This window comes from Salmo trutta, chromosome 25, assembly GCF_901001165.1.
Source record: "Salmo trutta chromosome 25, fSalTru1.1, whole genome shotgun sequence".
NCBI lineage: Eukaryota > Metazoa > Chordata > Actinopteri > Salmoniformes > Salmonidae > Salmo > Salmo trutta.
In genome coordinates this window covers 46,619,570-46,640,641 of record NC_042981.1, presented here as the reverse complement: position 1 = coordinate 46,640,641, position 21,072 = coordinate 46,619,570, and the positions used below count along the sequence as shown (strand labels likewise).

Here is a 21,072-nt window from a genome sequence, read left to right as displayed (position 1 = left end):
TGAGCGGCCTTTCAGGACTCGTTTTACTGTGGATATAGATACTTTGTACCCGTTTCCTCCAGCATCTTCACAAGGTCCTTTGCTGTTGTTCTGGGATTGATTTGCACTTTTCGCACCAAAGTATGTTCATCTCTAGGAGACAGAACGTGTCTCCTTCCTGAGCGGTACGGTGGCTGCGTGGTCCCATGGTGTTTATACTTGCGTACTTTTGTTTGTACAGATGAATGTGGTACCTTCAGGCATTAGGAAATTGCTCCCAAGGATGAACCAGACTTGTGGAGGTCTACAATTTTTATTTCTGAGGTCTTGGCTGATTTCTTTTGATTTTCTCATGATGTCAAGCAAAGAGGCACTGAGTTTGAAGGTAGGCCTTGAAATACATCCACAGGTACACCTCCAATTGACTCAAATTATGTCAATTAGCCTATCAGAAGCTTCTAAAGCCATGACATCATTTTCTGGAATTTTCCAAGCTGTTTAAAGGCACAGTCAACTTAGTGTATGTAAACTTCTGACCCACAGGAATTGTGATATAGTGAAATAATCTGTCTGTAAACAATTGTTGGAAAAATTACTTGTGTCATGCACAAAGTAGATGTCCTAACCAACTTGCCAAAACTATAGTTTGTTATCAAGAAATGTGTGGAGTGGTTGAAAAATGAGTTTTAATGACTCTAACCTAAGTGTATGTAAACTTCCGACTTCAACTGTAAATGGCCTAAGTGCACTACAGTAGCTATATGATATGACCCTAATTTCAAATAATTCCCCTTCATAAAGTTCTTAATCATATTACCTTATTGTGATGGCCATTTGTTTTGATTCCCTCTGGGACCTCATTCTGTTGGACATGAGTACAATCTTAAAAGGTCCCCTATGTAGCTTTATGGGCGACCCGACCAAATGCACATGTATATATATATATATAAATGTGAGTTATAGAGCCGTCATTCTCATTGAAAGCAAGTCTAATAAGCAGTAGATCCGTTCTATTGCTATGCACTCAACTTATATGAATCCTTATTTGATCAGTGACAGAGGTAGGCCAACGTTAGAAAGATACTCACTGGTGTACATGGTATCACGGCACAGTTCTTTTGCCCACAGAGGCCATTGTCTGTCCAGAATGGACATGGCTTATTCAGGTTCACCTAAAGAACGGCATAGAGATTTAGAGATAGAGATTTTATCATGATATACTGTAGTTGGGACACATGAAATAACAGGTGTGAGAAGTCTGACTTGCCTTATAAAACCTGAAATAGTCGGACTCAAGCAGCTTCTGAAGTTTGGGGAAGAGTCGCTCATTGTTGAAGGCATCAATTGTCTCCACATCACAAGCGCAGTCATCCAAGCTACCGGTCACCTGTGGTAACAAAAGAAAGTGTACTTCATAAACTGTACGCCTACTTCAACTGTAGGGCCTATAATTCATAGACTACTGCCAGTCCATGATGTAAACATGATAGTTGTAAACCAGGGATGAACAAACTTTGATCAGAACTTATGAGGGGCCGCAGTGGCTCGCTGGTCTGCATACCCATACATGCAGTCAGAGCTGTTCCCATCCTTTTGGGGGCCCTATGTGAAATTTTGTTAGGGGGAGGCTCTCACCTTGCGAGAAAAATATTTTAGAGGCCCCCCTCTTGACAGCGGATACATTCTTTGGGGCCATGGGGTGTATAGAAAATATTGTACTTTTAAAACAAGTTTGCTACAATACTATACATTTTGCCAGAGAAGATTTAGCCATTTTCTAACTAATTTCATGCAATTCTACTCATTTTGTCATGGGGCGCAGATAAAATGTTTCTGTTTTAAAGCTAATTTCTGAAATTTTACACATTTTGCCATAGGGTGGAGAGAAATGTTAGCATTTTTATATATCTGAGCGAGGGTGACTAACAAAAGCAATGGGGGCCCTCCTAGTCAGTAATTCGATCATGATTACTACAAGTTTAGATAGCTGGCTAGACTAATTTATCAATCTAAAAACATTTTGCCTGACATGGGGTAATTGAGTGACTGACCTAACAAGAGGAAAAACTGCTGATGCACAACCACATTTTAAAAAATTGCACCTTGTGTATTCTACAATTTCAAAGGAAAATTCTACCCCAAAATGATATTTTGGCATTTGTTTCATTAGTCCATTGTTGACATAGTCCCGAAATGTTTAGCTTATCAGCAATAAAGTTTTCAAGATATTTAAGTTTCAAAATACAGAAATCATCCTCTTATTCTGTATTTTGCAAAATGCAACATCATATGATGCAAAATTGTTTTTTGGGTGGAGTTTTCCTTTAACTCTTGATTGATCAGTTGCCCATCCCAGTCAAACAAATGTGACAGGAGAGCCATTTGAAAGTAAAAAAATATTGTTTTATCAAAATGCGTTTTTTGGCAGAAATGCCTTCTTGAACATGTGAACTTTCATGTTCCTTAATAACAAACTTTTATGCCATCTGTAAATACGAATAAAGTTGTTTCAATTACGAGCCTTGTTGGTTTAGCCAAAGAAAAAGTCAGGAACCTTCCTGTTAGCCATGATTGGCTGAGATAATGAGTGGGCTGGACATGCCGAGAGATGAGTTTCAGATTGTTCTGCGATGTAGCATCTTGTCTATAAAATGAGCTGCTCGTTATGTGTAGATAATCCTTTCACTGCAGTTTTTTCTAAAGATATAATGTTAGCCATGGAGAACTGCAAATATGTTGCTACTGCTCTCAATTACATTGCGGCCCTGAATTTATCAGGCGCTATCGACAAAGGTCAGTTGGATAAAGTTGTGATGAACTACTTTTTGGAGGACGATCGTGCCATGCTGACTCTCTCTGACTCAGAAAATGAATCAGACAATGAGGAAATCCCCGATTTAGGTCAAAACATTTTCATTGAAGAAGACATTGTAGAGAGTCTTCTGATGACGGTGATGGGGAAGAAAGTGTTGTTGTTGTCACGGAAGAAGTTGACCGAGTTTTGAAATCAGTGGAACACAACGGGCCAAACAAGCAGTGCAAACTAAATGAAAATGACACAGGACGTCTTATTTAATGAAAGGGGTTGCAGTCTGCTGTGAAGCTTTCATCCATGTATACGGGTACGAATCTAGCTACAGTTTCAGATAGTATACGTTTCTAATTTTGTCAGAATGTTGTTTTCATGGCGAGTTAACTTTTTGAGGAAAGGGGGCAGTATTGAGTAGCTTGGATGAAAAACATGCCCAAAGTAAAATGCCTCCTACTCAGACACAAAAGCTAGAATATGCATATAATTAGTAGATTTGGATAGAAAACACTGAGGTTTCTAAAACGGTTTGAATAATGTCTGTGAGTATAACAGAACTCATATGGCAGGCAAAAACCTGAGAAAAATCCAACCAGGAAGTGGGAAATCTGAGGTTTGTAGTTTTTCAAGTGATTCCCTATCTAATACACAGTGTTGGTGGGGTCATTTTGCACTTCCTAAGGCTTCCACTAGATGTCAACAGTCTTTAGAACCTTGTTTCAGGCTTCTACTGTGAATGGGAAGAGAATAAGAGCTGATTCAGTCGTGTGTCTGGAAAATTGGCACGAGCTCAAACATTCGCACGGCCGTGAGAGCGAGCTGCCTTTCCTTTCAATTCTAAAGACAATGGAAATGTCCGGTTGGAATATTATTGCAGATTTATGATAAAAACATCCTAAAGATTGATTCTATACATCGTTTGACATGTTTCTACGAACTGTAATGGAACTATTTTGACTTTTCGTCTGGACTAAACTCACGCGCTTAATGAATTTGGAGTGCTGGACTAAACGCGTGAACAAAATGGAGGTATTTGGACATAAATATGAACTTTATCGAACAAAACGAACATTTATAGTGGAACTGGGATACCTGGGAGTGCATTCTGATGAAGATCATCAAAGGTAAGTGAATATTTATAATGTTATTTGTGACTTCTGTTGACTCCAAAATGGCGGGTATCTGTATGTTGTTTTGTTGTTTTGAATTTGGCGCCCTGCTATTTCACTGGCTGTTGGCGAGGTGGGACGCTACCGTCCCATATGTCCTAGAGAGGTTTTAAGGCTTGCTGTTAACTAGCCAGCTGGAGTTCGATAGGTTCAATGTTAGCTAGCAAGCCAGCTAATTTATTTTGTTAACCATGACAATAGGTTTGTATTGCTAGTAACGTTACTCTATGGATTGGGATTATAGTTCATTTTTTAGCTAGCTAACGTGACATGTCAAAACAAAAGACCCCAAGTTAAAGCTTGCTGTTAGCTAGCTAACGTCAGCTGAGGTTAGATGGCTAGCTAACATTAATTTACGTATATTAAGTGTGTAATGTTAGTGATGTTTTCTCAGAATGCCATTTCACATTACTTGTTATAGCCTAATGTTAGCTAGCTAACGTTAACATTGAACCAAATTTATTTGGCTAACTTTAGCTATGACAATCGGTTTGTATTGCTAGTAACATTACTTTATGGATTGGGATTATAGTTCATGTTTTTTTAGCTAGCTAATGTTACATGTCTAAACAAAAGATCCCAAGTTAAAGCTTGCTGTGAGCTAGCTAATGTTAGATGGCTGGCTTGCTAGCTAACATTCATTTACGTGTATGAAGTGTGTGTAACATTAGTGATGTTATCTCAGAATGCCATTTCGCATCTATTGTATAATAATGCAAAAATATTTGTATCTGGAATTTGTCTTTCAACATCAGTAGAACACGCCTGACTCTCCTCCAGCAGTCATACAAGGAGAATGGTCTAATGCCTCCCATCAAAAAGAGAGCTGGCCCAAGCAAGCAAAGAAACTACATGCACCATTTCTTCACCAACTATGGAGTTGGGGAAACAAGTCTGGACCTGAATTGTGATAATTGCAGTGGCCAAAACAAGAACAGGTTTGTGCTCGGATATTGAGCCTGGCGGATCATGCACAAACTCCACCAGTCTGGACTTTGACTTCCTGATCACTGGCCATACCAAGTTTGCCCCCGACTGGTGCTTCGGCCTCATCAAGCAGCACTTCGTCTGAGATTGCTGGTGTTGTGAAGGGCAGCACTGTGACAGGGGTCAACATCCCACAGCTGGCTGGACTGGAGGATGCTACGGTGCTGGTGGAAAACTATGACTTGTTACACGTGGTCTTACAGACGGTATAACACCTGACTCCGTACTTCAGGCCGCTGCCACAGTTTAAGCAGTACCAGCAATTCAGGTCAAAATCATTTTCATTGCATGAGGTTATTGTTCTTATCTAAACATGGGAGATAAATTGATGTTGTAATGTCTTCTGATTTTTTTGGTTTGTTATTATTCCATTTTACAGCTTCGATGCGCTGCAGCCTGGTGTTATCGCCAAGAAGCGTTCAGAACTGTCAGGACCAGGTTTCAGCTGCTGCGCAATGCTGATATCCTTCCTCCCATAGATGGTCTACCTGTACAAGCACCACCTGGACTGGACACAGCTAGACAAACTTATCTTTTTGAGAAGATGAGGGAGTTTTGCGACGAAGAGGCTATGGACATCACATACCCTGCACCAAAGTCAAGGGCAGGACAGAAACAGGCTCTCCGAATATAGATTCCCTTGTTCATGCGTGGTTCAAACGGACCAGTCATCAGCACTATCTGCAGTGCCTCTATTCAAATGACTCTCCCCTAACTGTAACGGTTGTTGCAAGGAGAGGACCAAGGTGCAGCATGGTACGTGTTCATGATGTTTATTATTTCTGAACACTGAATCAAAAACAAAGTGGAACAAAAACGCAACAGCTCTGTCAGGTGAACACACAAGACAGAAAACAACTACCCACAAAAACCCTGTGGGAAAAAGGCTACCTAAGTATGGCTCCCAATCAGAGACAACGATAGACAGCTGTCCCTGATTGAGAGCCATACCCGGCCAAAACAAAGAAATACACAAAACATAGAAAACGGAACATAGAATGCCCACCCTAGTCACACCCTGGCCTAACCAAAATAGAGAACAAAACCCTCTCTATGGCCAGGGCGTGACACTAACACACACACACGCCATACGTTGCTGCTACTATTTATATGTATTTATTATCCTGCTGCTCAGCCATTTTACCCGATTGTATGAATATAACTAAACTCAGCAAAAAAATTAACCTCACTTTTTCAGGACCCTGTCTTTCAAAGATAATTTTAAAAAATCCAAATAACTTCACAGATCTTCATTGTAAACGGTTTAAAACACTGTTTCCCATGCTTGTTCAATGAACCATAAACAATTAATGAACATGCACCTGTGGAACAGTTGTTAAGACACTAACAACTTACAGACGGTAGGCAATTCATGTCACAGTTATGAAAACTTAGGACACTAAAGAAGCCTTTCTACGGACTCTGAAAAACACCAAAAGAAAGATGCCCAGGGTCCCTGCTCATCTGCGTGAACGTACCTTAGGGATGCTGCAAGGAGGCAAGAGTACTGCAGATGTGGCCAGGGCAATAAATTGCAATGTCCGTACTGTGAGATGCCTAAGACAGCGCTACAGGGAGACAGGACGGACAGCTGATCATCCTCGCAGTGGCAGACCACGTGTAACACCTGCACAGGATCGGTACATCCGAACATCACACATGCGGGACAGGTACAGGATGGCAACAACAACTGCCCGAGTTACACCAGGAACGCACAATCCCTCCATCAGTGCTCAGACTGTCTGCAATAGGCTGAGACAGGCTGGACTGAGGGCTTGTAGGCCTGCTATAAGGCATGTCCTCACCAGACATCACCGGCAACAATGTCACCTATGGGCACAAACCCACCGTTGCTGGACCAGACAGGACTGGCTCTTCACTGACGAGTCACGGTTTTGTCTCACCAGGGGTGATGGTCGGATTTGCGTTTATCGTCGAAGGAATGAGCGTTACACCGAGGCCTGTACTCTGGAGCGGGATCGATTTGGAGGTGGTGGATCCTTCATGGTCTGGGGCGGTGTGTCACAGCATCATCGGACTGAGCTTGTTCTCATTGCAGGCAATCTCAACACTGTGCGATACAGGGAAGACATCCTTCTCCCGCATGTGGTAACCTTCCTGCAGGCTCATCCTGACATGACCCTCCAGCATGTCAATGCCACCAGCCATACTGCTCGTTCTGTGTGTGATTTCCTGCAAGACAGGAATGTTAGTGTTCTGCCATGGCCAGCGAAGAGCCCGTATCTCAATCCCATTGAGCACGTCTGAGACCTGTTGGATCGGAGAGTGAGGGCTAGGGCCATTCCCCCCAGAAATGTCCGGGAACTTGCAGGTGCCTTGGTGGAAGAGTGGAGTAACATCTCACAGCAAGAACTGGCAAATCTGGTGCAGTCCATGAGGAGGAGATGCACTGCAGAACTCAATGCAGCTGGTGGCCACACCAGATACTGACTGTTAGTTTTGATTTTGACTCCCCCTTTGTTCAGGGACACATTATTCAATTTCTGTTAGTCGCCATCTGTTGAACTTGTTCAGTTTATGTCTCAGTTGTTGAATCTTATGTTCATTCAAATATTTACACATGTTAAGTTTGCTGAAAATAAACGCAGTTGACAGTGAGAGGACGTTTCTTTTTTTGCTGAGTTTACCTTGTCTATCACTGATATCCTTATTGATGTTGTTCTTGTACATACTGTATATTATTTTAACACTATCTATTTCTGATTTTGCTACTATGCCAGAAACCATTTGGCTGTACCATTTACACCTTCTGTAGAGACCCATCCACTTAGCAATATATTGATATATAAAATGAATATTGATGTGTGGTCGTAACATGATTTTGTGACATACCACAACAATATAATGTGACTATCAAGTATCCACCACATAAATATATGGCGCATGCATCTGTTTATGTACTGTACATGTGCACCTCACTCAGGTTTCAACTCAGGTTGCATGGCCTTAGTATTTCATACATGCTGAAAGTTATGTGATAAGTGTGTGTGTAACAGTATATAAAGTATGCTAATGTACTGGTGTGAAGGCATTTGGGCAGTGGTCAAAAGTACTTCAGTAGTAATTTACAGTATTTTTACTTCAGTATTTTTGGGAGGTATCTGTACATCATTTTACTATTTATATTTTTGGAAACTTTTACTTCACAGACTGTTTGTTCCCACACTTGGGACTCTGACTCTCTATTGGTTACACATACTGTTGGCCTCCCATCCTATTCTAACCACCTCTCGCCAGCTTTGTATTCATGTTACCTGATGAAATTGCTGTACAATATGATCTTGTTGCCATCTGATGCACATTCAGATGTCATAAATCAACACTGCAGAGCTATACCTGTACTATGCCATGCCTTGATTGTATTACTGTTGATGATATCTGGAAATGTGCATGTACACCCTGACCCATCTACTGTTGCTAGCCCCAATTCTGACATCTGCTTCAGTGATTTCTGCTCTCGTAAAAGCCTGGATTTTTTGCACATTAAACACTAGAAGCTTATTACCTAAAATGGATCAATTGAAAGTGTGGGTTCACAGCTCCAATCCAGATGTGTTGGTCATTACTGAGATGTGGTTAAGGAAGAGTGTTTTGAATACTGATGGTAACCTTTCTGGTTATAACCTTTATTCGGCAAGACAGATCTTCCAAAGGTGGGGGAGGGGCAATCTTTAGTGCTCGGTTGTCTCCACCAAGTCTGTCCCCAAACAATTTGATTTGCTGGTTTTAAGCATTAAACTTTCAAAATAGCTCTTTGTTGACTGTTGCTGGGTGCTATCGTCCTCCATCAGCACCGGCCTGTACCCTAAGCTCTCTCTTGGCCTCTTACACTAAGTCTGAATTTGTCCTGCTAGGTGACCTAAACTGGGACGTGCCTAAACCTCCTGACCAAGTGCGAAAGCAATGGGAATCCTTAAATCTTTCTCAGATTATCACCAAGCCCACAAGATATGACTCCCAACACCCAGAAAAGGCTACTCTCCTCGATGTTATCCTCACAAATAATCCTGATAGGTATCAATCTGGTGTTTTCTGTAATGACCTTAGTGATCACAGTTTTACAGCCTGTGTTCGTAATGGCTGTTCAGTGAAACGACCTGTCCTGATTTGTCATAGACGCTTAATAAAAAACTTTAATGAGCAAGCCTTCCTTCCTGAACTGGCCTCTGTAAATTGGTATAGAATCAGCTTGATCCCCTCTGTCGAAGACGCTTGGACTTTCTTTTTTGATATTTTCAGTGGTATTGTTAACAAACATGCCCCGTAAAGAAAATGAGAATTAAAAACAGGTTCAGCCCCTGGTTCGACCGTGATCTTGCAGAGTTACTCCACCTCAAGAATTGCATTTGGCGAAAGGCTTGGCACACGTATACTAGAGGTCGACCGATTAATCGGAATGGCCGATTAATTAGGGCTGATTTCAAGTTTTCAGAACAATCGGTATTTTTGGACACCGATTATGGCCGATTACATTGCACTCCACGAGGAGACTGCGTGGCAGGCTGACTACCTGTTACGCGAGGGCAGCAAGAAGCCAAGGTAAGTTGCTAGCTAGCATTAAACTTCTCTTATAAAAAACTATCAATCTTAACATAATCACTAGTTAACTACACATGGTTGATGATATTACTAGTTTATCTAGCTTGTCCTGCGTTGCATATAATCGATGCGGTGCCTGTTAATTTATCATTGAATCACAGCCTACTTCGCCAAACGGGTGATTTAACAAGCGCATTCGCGAAAAAAGCACTGTCGTTGCACCAATGTGTACCTAACCATAAACATCAACGCCTTTCTTAAAATCAATACACAAGTATATATTTTTAAACCTGCATATTTAGTTAATATTGCCTGCTAACATGAATTTCTTTTAACTAGGGAAATTGTGTCACTCTCTTGCGTTCTGTGCAACAGAGTCAGGGTATATGCAGCAGTTTGGGCCGCCTGGCTCGTTGCGAACTGTGTGAAGACCATTTCTTCCTAACAAAAACAGCCAACTTCGCCAAACGGGGGATGATTTAACAAAAGCACATTTGCGAAAAAAGCACAATCGTTGCACGAATGCACCTAAACATCAATGCCTTTCTTAAAATCAATACACAGAAGTATCTTTTTTTAAACCTGCATATTTAGTTAAAAGAAATTCATGTTAGCAGACAATATTAACTAGGCAAATTGTGTCACTTCTCTTGCGTTCATTGCATGCAGAGTCAGGTTATATGCAACAGTTTGGGCCACCTGGCTCGTTGCGAACTAATTTGCCAGAATTGTACATAATTATGACATAACATTGAAGGTTGTGCAATGTAACAGCAATATTTAGACTTATGTATGCCACCCGTTAGATAAAATACGGAATGGTTCCGTATTTCACTGTAAGAATAACATTTCGAAAAACAAAACGTATAGTTTCCGGATTTTACCATATTAATGACCTAAGGATCGTATTTCTGTGTGTTATTATATTATAATTAAGTATATAATTTGATAGGGCAGTCTGACTGAGCGGTGGTAGGCAGCAGCAGGCTCGTAAGCATTCATTCAAACAGCACTTTCCTGCGTTTGCCACCAGCTCTTCGCAATGCTTCAAGCACTGCACTGTTTATGACTTCAAGCCTATCGACTCCCGAGATTAGGCTGGCAATACTAAAGTACCTATTAGAACATCCAATAGTCAAAGGTATATGAAATACAAATGGTATAGAGAGAAATAGTCCTATAATAACTACAACCTAAAACTTCTTACCTGGGAATATTGAAGACTCATGTTAAAAGGAACCACCAGCTTTCATATGTTCTCATGTTCTGAGCAAGGAACTTAAACGTTAGCTTTTTTACATGGCATATATTGCACTTTTACTTTCTTCTCCAACACTTTGTTTTTGCATTATTTAAACCAAATTGAACGTTTCATTATATATTTGAGACTAAATTGATTTTATTGATGTATTATACAGTATTAAGTTAAAATAAAAGTGTTCATTGTTCATTCAGTAGTGTTTTGTCATTATTACAAATATATATAAATAAGTCGGCCGATTAATCAGTATCGTCTTTATTTGGTCCTCCAATAAACGGTATCGGCGTTGAAAAATCATAATCGGTCGACCTCTAATGTATACTCAAACTGACTGGCTATCGTTCAGGCAAATGAGAAATTAGTGCAATCAGGCTATCCAGAAGGCCAAAGTTAGTTACTTTAACCTGTTGAGGACAGATGTTACGCTAGCGGAACCCCGTTCCGCCTGCGGAACCCGTAGCCAACAGCATCGCACGGCGCGAAATACAAAACCAACTAAAATACCACAATTCAATTTTCTCAAACAATCAACTATTTTACACCATTTTAAAGATAAGACTCTCGTTAATCTAACCACATTGTCTGATTTCAAAAAGGCTTTACAGCGAAAGCAAAACAGATTATGTTAGGAGAGTACATAGACACAAATAATCACACAGCCATTTTCCAAGCAAGCATACAGTGGAGGAAAAAAGTATTTGATCCCCTGCTGATTTTGTATGTTTGCCCACTTACAAAGAAATGATCAGTCTATAATTTTAATGGTAGGTTTATTTGAACAGTGAGAGACAGAATAACAACAAAAAAATCCAGAAAATGCATGTAAAAAATGATTTCCATTTTAATGAGGGAAATAAGAATTTGACCCCTCTGCAAAACATGACTTAGTACTTGGTGGCAAAACCCTTGTTGGCAATCACAGAGGTCAGACGTTTCTTGTAGTTGGCCACCAGGTTTGCACACATCTCAGGAGGGATTTTGTCCCACTCCTCTTTGCAGATCTTCTCCAAGTCATTAAGGTTTCGAAGCTGACGTTTGACAACTCGAACCTTCAGCTCCCTCCACAGATTTTCTATGGGATTAAGGTCTGGAGACTGGCTAGGCCACTCCAGGACCTTAATGTGCATCTTCTTGAGCTACTCCTTTGTTGCCTTGGCCGTGTGTTTTGGGTCATTGTCATGCTGGAATACCCATCCACGACCCATTTTCAATGCCCAGGCTGAGGGAAGGAGGTTCTCACCCAAGATTTGACAGTACATGGCCCTGTCAAATGATGCGGTGAAGTTGTCCTGTCCCCTTGGCAGAAAAACACCCCCAAAGCATAATGTTTCCAACTCCATGTTTGACGGTGGAGATGGTGTTCTTGGGGTCATAGGCAGCATTCCTCCTCCTCCAAACATGGCGAGTTAAGTTGATGCCAAAGAGCTCCATTTTGGTCTCATCTAACCAGAACACTTTCCCCAGTTGTCCTCTGAGTCATTCAGATGTTCATTGGCAAACTTCAGTCGGGCATGTTTATGTATTCTTGAGCAGGGGGACCTTGCGGGCGCTGCAGGATTTCAGTCCTTCACGGCGTAGTGCGTTACCAATAGTTTTCTTGGCGACAATGGTCCCAGCTGCCTTGAGATCATTGACAAGATCCTCCCGTGTAGTTCTGGGCTGATTCCTCACCGTTCTCATTATCATTGCAACCCCACGAGGTGAGATCTTGCATGGAGCCCCAGGCCGAGGGATATTGACAGTTCTTTTGTGTTTCTTCCATTTGCGAATAATCGCACCAAATGTTGTCACCTTCTCACCAAGCTGCTTGGCGATGGTCTTGTAGCCCATTCCAGCCTTGTGTAGGTCTACAATCTTGTCCCTGACATCTTTGGAGAGCTCTTTGGTGTTGGCCATGGTGGAGAGTTTGGAATCTGATTGATTGATTGCTTCTGTGGACATGTGTCTTTTTTTACAGGTAACAAGCTGCGGTTAGGAGCACTCCCTTTAAGAGTGTGCTCCTAATCTCAGCTCGTTACCTGTATAAAAGACACCTGGGAGCCAGAAATCTTTCTGATTGAGAGGGGGTCAAATACTTATTTCCCTCATTAAAATGCAAATCAATTTTCACGGCCGGATAAAAAACGTACCCGATTTAATCGGATTATTACTCCTGCCCAGAAACTAGAATATGCATATAATTATTAGTTTCGGATAGAAAACACTCCAAAGTTTCTAAAACTGTTTGAATGGTGTCTGTGAGTATAACAGAACTCATTTGGCAGGCCAAAACCTGAGAAAATTCCAAACAGGAAGTGCCCTCTCTGACCATTTCTTGGCCTTCTACACTCTCTTTATTGAAAACTGAGGATCTCTGCTGTAACGTGACACTTCCTACGGCTCCCATAGGCTCTCAGAAGGCGGCAGAACGGGGAATGATGACTTTGCAGGCCATGGCTGAAAAACAGTAGCGCATTTGGATAGTGGTCGATCTGAGAACAATGAGACTGGGGGCGCATGCACGAGCCGACACCATGTTTTTATTTTTTCGTCTTTGAACGAAAACAGGGTTTCCCGGTCGGAATATTATCGCTTTTTTACGAGAAAAATCGCATAAAAATTGATTTTAAACAGCGTTTGACATGCTTCGAAGTACGGTAATGGAATATTTAGAAATGTTTTGTCACGAAACGCGCATCACCCTTCGTCACCCTTCAGATAGTGTCTTGAACGCACAACAAAACGCCGCTATTTGGATATAACTATGGATTATTTGGAACCAAACCAACATTTGTTATTGAAGTAGAAGTCCTGGGAGTGCATTCTGACGAAGAACAGCAAAGGTAATCCAATTTTTCTTATTGTAAATCTGAGTTTGGTGAGGGCTAAACTTGGTGGGTGTCAAAATAGCTAGCCCGTGATGGCGAGCTATCTACTCAGAATATTGCAAAATGTGCTTTCACCGAAAAGCTATTTTAAAATCGGACATAGCGATTGCATAAAGGAGTTCTGTATCTATAATTCTTAAAATAATTATGTTTTTTGTGAACGTTTATCATGAGTAATTTAGTAAATTCACCGGAAGTTTGCGGTGGGTATGCTAGTTCTGAGCATCACATGCTAATGTAAAAAGCTGTTTTTTGATATAAATATGAACTTGATTGAACAAAACATGCATGTATTGTATAACATAATGTCCTAGGAGTGTCATCTGATGAAGATCATCAAAGGTTAGTGCTGCATTTAGCTGTGGTTTTGTTTTTTGTGACATTATATGATAGCTTGAAAAATGGGTGTCTGATTATTTCTGGCTGGGTACTCTGCTGACATAATCTAATGTTTTGCTTTCGCTGTAAAGCCTTTTTGAAATCGGACAGTGTGGTTAGATAAAGGAGAGTCTTGTCTTTAAAATGGTGTAAAATAGTCATATGTTTGAAAAATTGAGGTTTTCGGATTTTCGAGGAGTTTGTATTTCGCGCCACGCCCATCATTGGATATTGGAGCAGGTGTTCCGCTAGCGGAACGTCTAGATGTAAGAGGTTTTAACTGACTTGCCTAGTTAAATAATGGTTAAATAAATAAAATAAAAATACTGTACTATTTACACCATACATTTTCCCTGACACCCAAAAGTACTCGTTACATTTTGACAGGAACATTTTCCAATTCACACACTTATCAAGAGAACATCCCTACTGCATCCGATCTGGCAAACTCACTAAACACAAATGCTTCGTTTGTAAATTATGTCTGAGTGTTGGAGTGTGCCCCTGGCTATCCATCAATAATATATCAAAAAAGAAAATTGTGCAGTCTGGTTCAATATAAGGAATTTCAAATCATTTATACTTTTACTCAAGTATGACAATTTAGTACTTTTTCCACCACTGGATGTGGCTGGGGGTTATAGCATTACTTTCACATGACCCATCAATTTAGACAAGTGTGTCTGGGTAAGTGTCATCTAATATTTATAAAATATTTTTATCTGGACACTCTGTTAACCTGGAATATTTACTTATTATAGGCTACTTCCACTTTTAGTCTTCACTACACTACTCAATATTGGCTTAAGAGGTTGGTTTAAGAGGGTGTGAACAATGCTGAATGGGTGTAGACAAAGGATTGCTCTCAAGTAGGTACCAAAACATTCAAAGGCCCTTTTCTCAAAAGTTTATAAGTGAGTATATAAGTGTATCAACTTTCAAAGCATAATTACTTTCCCATTGTTTCTAAAAAAAAAAATGCCGTGTATGATATACCATTTTGTAGCTCTGAGTCTCTACTTTTATCCAATGTAAACAAACCAATTTCAAATGTTGCTACATAAGACCGAATCCAGTGAGTCACATTTTTAAGTTTTACATTGTTTACAGCGACTCTGAACAACAACAACCTAATGGAGGCATATAACCTATTTTAGGTTATTATATAGTAAGACAGTAGTTGTACCAGCTCATTTATAAGTTATATTCCTCAAGAATCAATGGGTAGGCTAGAAATTGAAAATCAGAAAATATCCCAGAATGTGTTCTAAAAGTTTCGGAGGCATTCGTCATAGTGCAACAAATATCAAACCAATAGAAATGTCTAGTAGACAGCAGCAAAATGTTGGTCGCCGAAGAGCATTGATTACCTGGCAGAAACACCCGTGGGCGGCAGAGCTCGAGCTTGACACCTGGAGGTAATACATCGAAAGAACACCTAGAAAAACATACCGCTTCATTTCAACACTTTTAAAAGTTTTAAAAGTGATTGAAGCCAAACGTTGCCGTTAATTCGCAGGAATGCTCCAGTCACACCGAGGTACGGGTATGTATGATTCATCAAGCGATTTATCCCATGCTCATGAGCAGAGATGTTTTATATAATGACGAGACGCTCATGTCTCCGCCCTAACAATGGGAGTCATTGTCCCAAAGGCTGAAAGGCACACCACAAGCTTAGGTCCAAAAATAAACCCATTAGAATCGCATTGGGTTGATTTTGGACAGATTTTTGGCTGGAATGAAATGTCTCGCTCCACTCTTATGAGCAATTGACAGCGTTTGGTAGACGCTTTTAGCATTGGTTGTCCGTGGACGTTTTAATATTCACTGCATGCAATGGAAAAGGCTCACCTGAACATATATTCAGCAATCTCAGTTTCTGACATTGTTTAAACTATTGTGGACCAAATGGTCACGTAATTCACGTAGTCGAGTGAGGCAACCGGAAGCGTGCTTGCCTCACTCGACTACGTGACCATTTGTATAGGCGTTATATGTTCCGTAATATTCAACTGACAAGGCAATATAGTGATTATTGGAATAATCAAACCGCTCATGTAGCGAGAACAGGAAGCGCCGACTGCTAGGGGAGGAGAGTGGACTACTGTACGTAGAAATATCAGCGCAAACGTCTTTGAAAGACGGTTGTGGAGAAACAATGTGGGTTACAGCGCTAACTGCTATGGAAGGTTGAGTGGGTACGTATGTGGTCGAATGTCTAGCTAGTGTAGTCCGGGGGACAGAATGGAAAAGGTCGAATGTTGTGATAGCATGCTGCTAAAATTGCTTAATTGTTTTGGTTGGCTCAGCATTTTAATTCGTTGGTATTGCTAGGTAGCAAGCTAACTGTATGCCAATAGCAGCGAAGTAAACTAGCTATCTAGATTACATTAAATTCGACTGCATTGTGGCTAGCTCTCGCTAACATTAGCTAGCCAATCTCAACTCAAGTCTATCGTAAATCATGTTGTTTAGTTGGCGTGGCTAGTTAGCTGTTTTAGATACTGACCAGGCCACTTCGTGTTTCTAGCTAAACTAGGTAACTAACCAGCTATCGCAAACAAGGGGCTCAATAACTCAATTTTCCCACATTGTTACGTTACAGCCTCATTCTAAAATGGTTTTTTTTATTTTTTATTAAATCCTAAACAATCTACACACATTACCCCATAATGACAACGCGAAAATAGTTATGACATTTTTGCAAAAAGTATTCAGACCATTTGCTTTGAGACTCGAAATTGAGCTCGGGTGTTTCCTGTTTCCATTGAGCTCGGGTGTGTCCTGTTTCCATTGAGCTCGGGTGTGTCCTGTTTCCATTGAGCTCGGGTGTGTCCTGTTTCCATTGATCATCCACCAGATGTTTCTACAACTTGATTGGAGTCCACCTGTGGTAAATTCAGTTGATTGGACATGATTTGGAAAGGCACATACCTGTCTATATTAGAGGTCGACCGATTATGATTTTAACGCCGATACCGATTATTGGAGGACCAAAAAAGCAGATACCGATTAATCAGCCGATTTATTATGCTTTTTTTTTTATATGTGTGTATATATATACACACACACACACACACACACACAGCTCTGAAGTGACAAGGATACTGAAGAGTCTGCTTAGGAGACAAATACTCTCAACTGTTTGAATAATAAAAATAGAGTTTAAGTTACCTGTGATGAATGCTGAAAACAAAAACTGTAATTTATATATGCAGGAAATCCTATTTTATTAATGGGCATGGTAAGAATTGACTACCAAAGTGCGAGTCATAATTCCCATGACACCTAGCAAAATCTGAAAAGCGGTTCCTTAATTTATTCCATAGGATATTTTTAGATTAACTTAAAATAAGGTCTGTGTTTGGTTTAGGCTTACACCACCTTGCCAATTTTATAACTGTGTAGATATCCATAGGATATAACTCTGATCAATATAAGCGAAGATAAAAAAAATTTGTAGAGTGGATTTATGAAAATACGTTGACAAACGTTACCTAGTGAGATTTACACGGGTATCAAAACGCCGAGGCGGTTTAAGCACAAAACCCAGACCTTATTTGAAGTAGATCAAGACATTCTCTATGGAAGACATGAACGGTAAAATAACGAAGGAACCCCTTTCAAGTTCAGCCGCAAGTTATTACAGGAATTATGACGCGTCGACTATTTCTCTCTAAACCATATACCTTTGACTGTTACGAGCCTGCTGCTGTCTACCACCGCTCAGTCAGACTGCTCTATCAAATTTCAAATCATAGACTTAACTATAATATAATAAACCTTAGTTTCCGGATTTGACCATATTAATAACCTATCATCTCGAAAACATTATTCTTTCAGTGACATATGGAACCTTTCCGTATTTTATCTAACGGGTGGCATCCATAAGTCTAAATATTCCTGTTACATCGCACAACCTACAATGTTATTTCATAGTTCCGTAAAATTCTGGCAAATTAGTTCGCAACGAGCCAGATTCTGTATACCCTGATTCTGCGTGCAACGAACGCAAGACAACTGACACAATTTCACCTGGTTAATATTGCCTGCTAACCTGGATTTCTTTTAGCTAAATATGCAGGTTTAAAATATATATACTTATGTGTATTGATTTTAAGAAAGGCATTGATGTTTATGGTTAGGTACAGTTGTGCAACGATTGTGCTTTTCTTTCAGAAATGCGCTTTTGTTAAATCATCCCCGTTTGGCGAAGTCTGCTGTCTTTGTTAGGAAGAAATAGTCTTCACAGTTCGCAACAAGCCAGGTGGCCCAAACTGCTGCATATACCCTGACTCTGTTTGCAAGAGAAGTGACACATTTTCCCTAGTTAAAAGAAATTCATGTTAGCAGGCAATATTAACTAAATATGCAGGTTTAAAAATATATACTTGTGTATTGATTTTAAGAAAGACATTGATGTTTATGGTTAGGTACACGTCGGAGCAAAGACAGTCCTTTTTCGCGAATGCGCACCACATCGATTATATGCAAAGCAGGACAGGCTAGATAAACTAGTAATATCATCAACCATGTGTAGTTAACTAGTGTTTATGATTGATTGATTGTTTTTTTTAATAAGATAAGTTTAATGCTAGCTAGCAACTTACCTTGGCAATGTAAAGCAGGTGGTTAGAGCGTTGGGCTAGTTAACGTAAGGTTGCATCCCCAAGCTGACAAGGTAAAAATCTGTCGTTCTGCCCCCGAACAAGGCAGTTAACCCACCGTTCCTAGGCCGTCATTGAAAATAAGAATGTGTTCTTTAACTGACTTGCCTAGTTAAATAAAGGTTTAAAAGAAAAAATTACAAAATTTAAAACCCCCCCCAAAAAATCGGCAAATCGTTGGCCAAAAATACAGATTGTTATGAAAACTTGAAATCGGCCCTAATTAATCGGCCATTCCGATTAATCGGTCGACCTCTAGTCTATATAAGGTCCCACAAGTTGACAGTGCATGTCCGAGCAAAAACCAAGCCATGAGGTCAATGGAATTGTCTGTATAGCTCAGAGACAGGATTGTGTTGAGGCACAGGTCAGGGGAAGGGTACGAAAAAATGTCTTCAGCATTGAAGGTCCCCAAGAACACAGTGGCCTCCGTCATTCTTAAATTTAAGAAGTTTGGAACCACGAAGACTCTTCCTAGAGCTGGCTGCCCGGCCAAAATGAGTAATCGGGGGAGAAGGGCCTTGGTCAGGGAGGTGACCAAGAACCCGATGGTCACTCTGACAGAGCTACAGAGTTCCTCTGTGGAGATGGGAGAGCCTTACAGAAGGACAATCAGGCCTTAATGGTAGAGTGGCCAGACGGGAAGCCACTCCTCAGTAAAAAGCACATGACCGCTGGCTTGGAGGCTGCCAAAAGGCACCTAAAGACTCAGACCATGAGAAACAAGATTCTCTGGTCTGAAGAAACCAATATTGAACTATTTTTGCCTGTGAATGCCAAGTGTCACGTCTGGAGGAAACCTGGCACCATCCCTATGGTGAAGCATGGTGGTGGCAACATCTTGCTGTGGGGATGTTTTTCAGTGGCAGGGACTGGGAGACTAGTCGAGGGAAAGATTTAATGGAGCGAAGTACAGAGATCATTGGTGAAAACCTGCTCCGGAGTGCTCAGGACCTCAGACTGGGGTGAAGGTGCACCTTCTAACAGGACAACGACCCTAAGTCACAGCCAAGACAACGCAGGAGGGGCTTCGGGACAATTCTCTGAATGTCCTTGAGTGGCCAAGCCAGATCCCGGTCTTGAACCTGATTGAACATCTCTGTAGATACCTGAAAACATCCCCTGTGCAGCAATGCTACCCATCCAACCTGACAGAGCTTGACGATCTGCAGAGAAGAATGGGATAAAATCCCCAAATACAGGTGTACCAAGCTTGTCGCATCATACCCAAGATGGCTCAAGGCTGTCATCGCTGCCAAAGGTGCTAAAAGAAACTACAGAGTAAAGGATCTGTATACTTATGTAAATGTGTTTTTTATTTTTTATAAATGAGCAAACATTTCTAAACCTGTTTTTGCTTTGAGATTATGGGGTATTGTTTAGATTGAAGAAAAAATGTAATTCACTTTAGAAAAAGGCTGTAACGTCACAAAATGTGGAAAAAGTCCATGGGTCTGAATACTTTCCAAAGGCACTGTATATACACTATACTTCTTAAAATACTTTCCTATCACTCTCTCTCTTTGGGACTGTGTGGTGGACCGTTGTGATGACACTGTAGACATGTCACCTGTGCACCAGGTAGTCAATAGAAGCTGTCCATATGGTGACACGGGCTGGATAACATCCTGCGTAGGCTGCAGACAGGCCTGAGGGACAACCAGACCTCACAGGACAAACCCTCACAGCCAAGGTGAGCACTACAATAGGCCAGGGTAACAGGACAGGAAGGTGAATTATCTTAAGGGAGAATAAAAAGTGGGTGGAACCCTTTTTGGTGCTAGGCAGAACCCTTTGAAAATGGTTATACCTAGAACCCTCTATGTAGGGTTGTTCATATAAGCCTCTGTATATGGTTCTATGAAGGGTTTTACTGAGAACCATTTGATCTTTGGAGGGTTCTTCCTAGAACCATCTATGAACGGTTCCACCAGCCTTATTATCCTTTAACATTTTAATTCTTTGACAATATTTACATGTAACGAGTGCAATAAGTCCAACTACTAACAGATTGGATTAGTTTAGAAAAATGTGTTTTGTGTAGCATAAGATGTACACTGATTAGTTGATACATGTACAAATAGATTAAAACAAACAATTCTGAAAGTCACCCTGCAATAGAGCATGCTGGTGATATGGTTCTATGTAGAACCCGGCTTGCCTTTCAAAGAACCCTTTCTTCCAGAAAGTGTGCTTCAGATCAAAATGGTTCATTTTGCTAGCTTGATCCCAGATCCGTTTATGCTGTTTTGCCAAGTCCTACTGTATAATTGTCATGCCATGTTAACCTTGGTAGTTGGCTATCTGGCACAAATACAGTTGCTTGGTATTCAGACGCCTCGACTTTTTCCACATTTTGTTGCGTTACAGCCTTATTTGAATATTGATAAAA

At 40.7% G+C, this 21,072-nt stretch overlaps 1 protein-coding gene and 1 long non-coding RNA gene across 2 annotated transcripts in view; one reads left to right on the top strand and one right to left on the bottom strand.

The window, feature by feature from the left end:
• The window catches only part of ero1a (endoplasmic reticulum oxidoreductase 1 alpha), a 24,257-nt gene extending 8,588 nt beyond the window's left edge, over window positions 1–15,669 (bottom strand). Inside the window, exons 1-4 of the mRNA XM_029714104.1 lie at window positions 15,381–15,669; window positions 1,247–1,366; window positions 1,068–1,151; window positions 797–841 (exon numbers count right to left, since the gene is read on the bottom strand). Coding sequence (XP_029569964.1) covers window positions 797–841; window positions 1,068–1,151; window positions 1,247–1,366; window positions 15,381–15,470 — 339 coding nt within the window. The 5' untranslated portion in view covers window positions 15,471–15,669. The remainder of the gene's footprint in view (window positions 1–796; window positions 842–1,067; window positions 1,152–1,246; window positions 1,367–15,380) is intronic.
• On the top strand, window positions 15,621–21,072 carry LOC115162628 (uncharacterized). The gene is made up of 2 exons (XR_003869595.1): window positions 15,621–16,211; window positions 20,262–21,072. It is a non-coding gene; the product is annotated as an uncharacterized LOC115162628 (long non-coding RNA).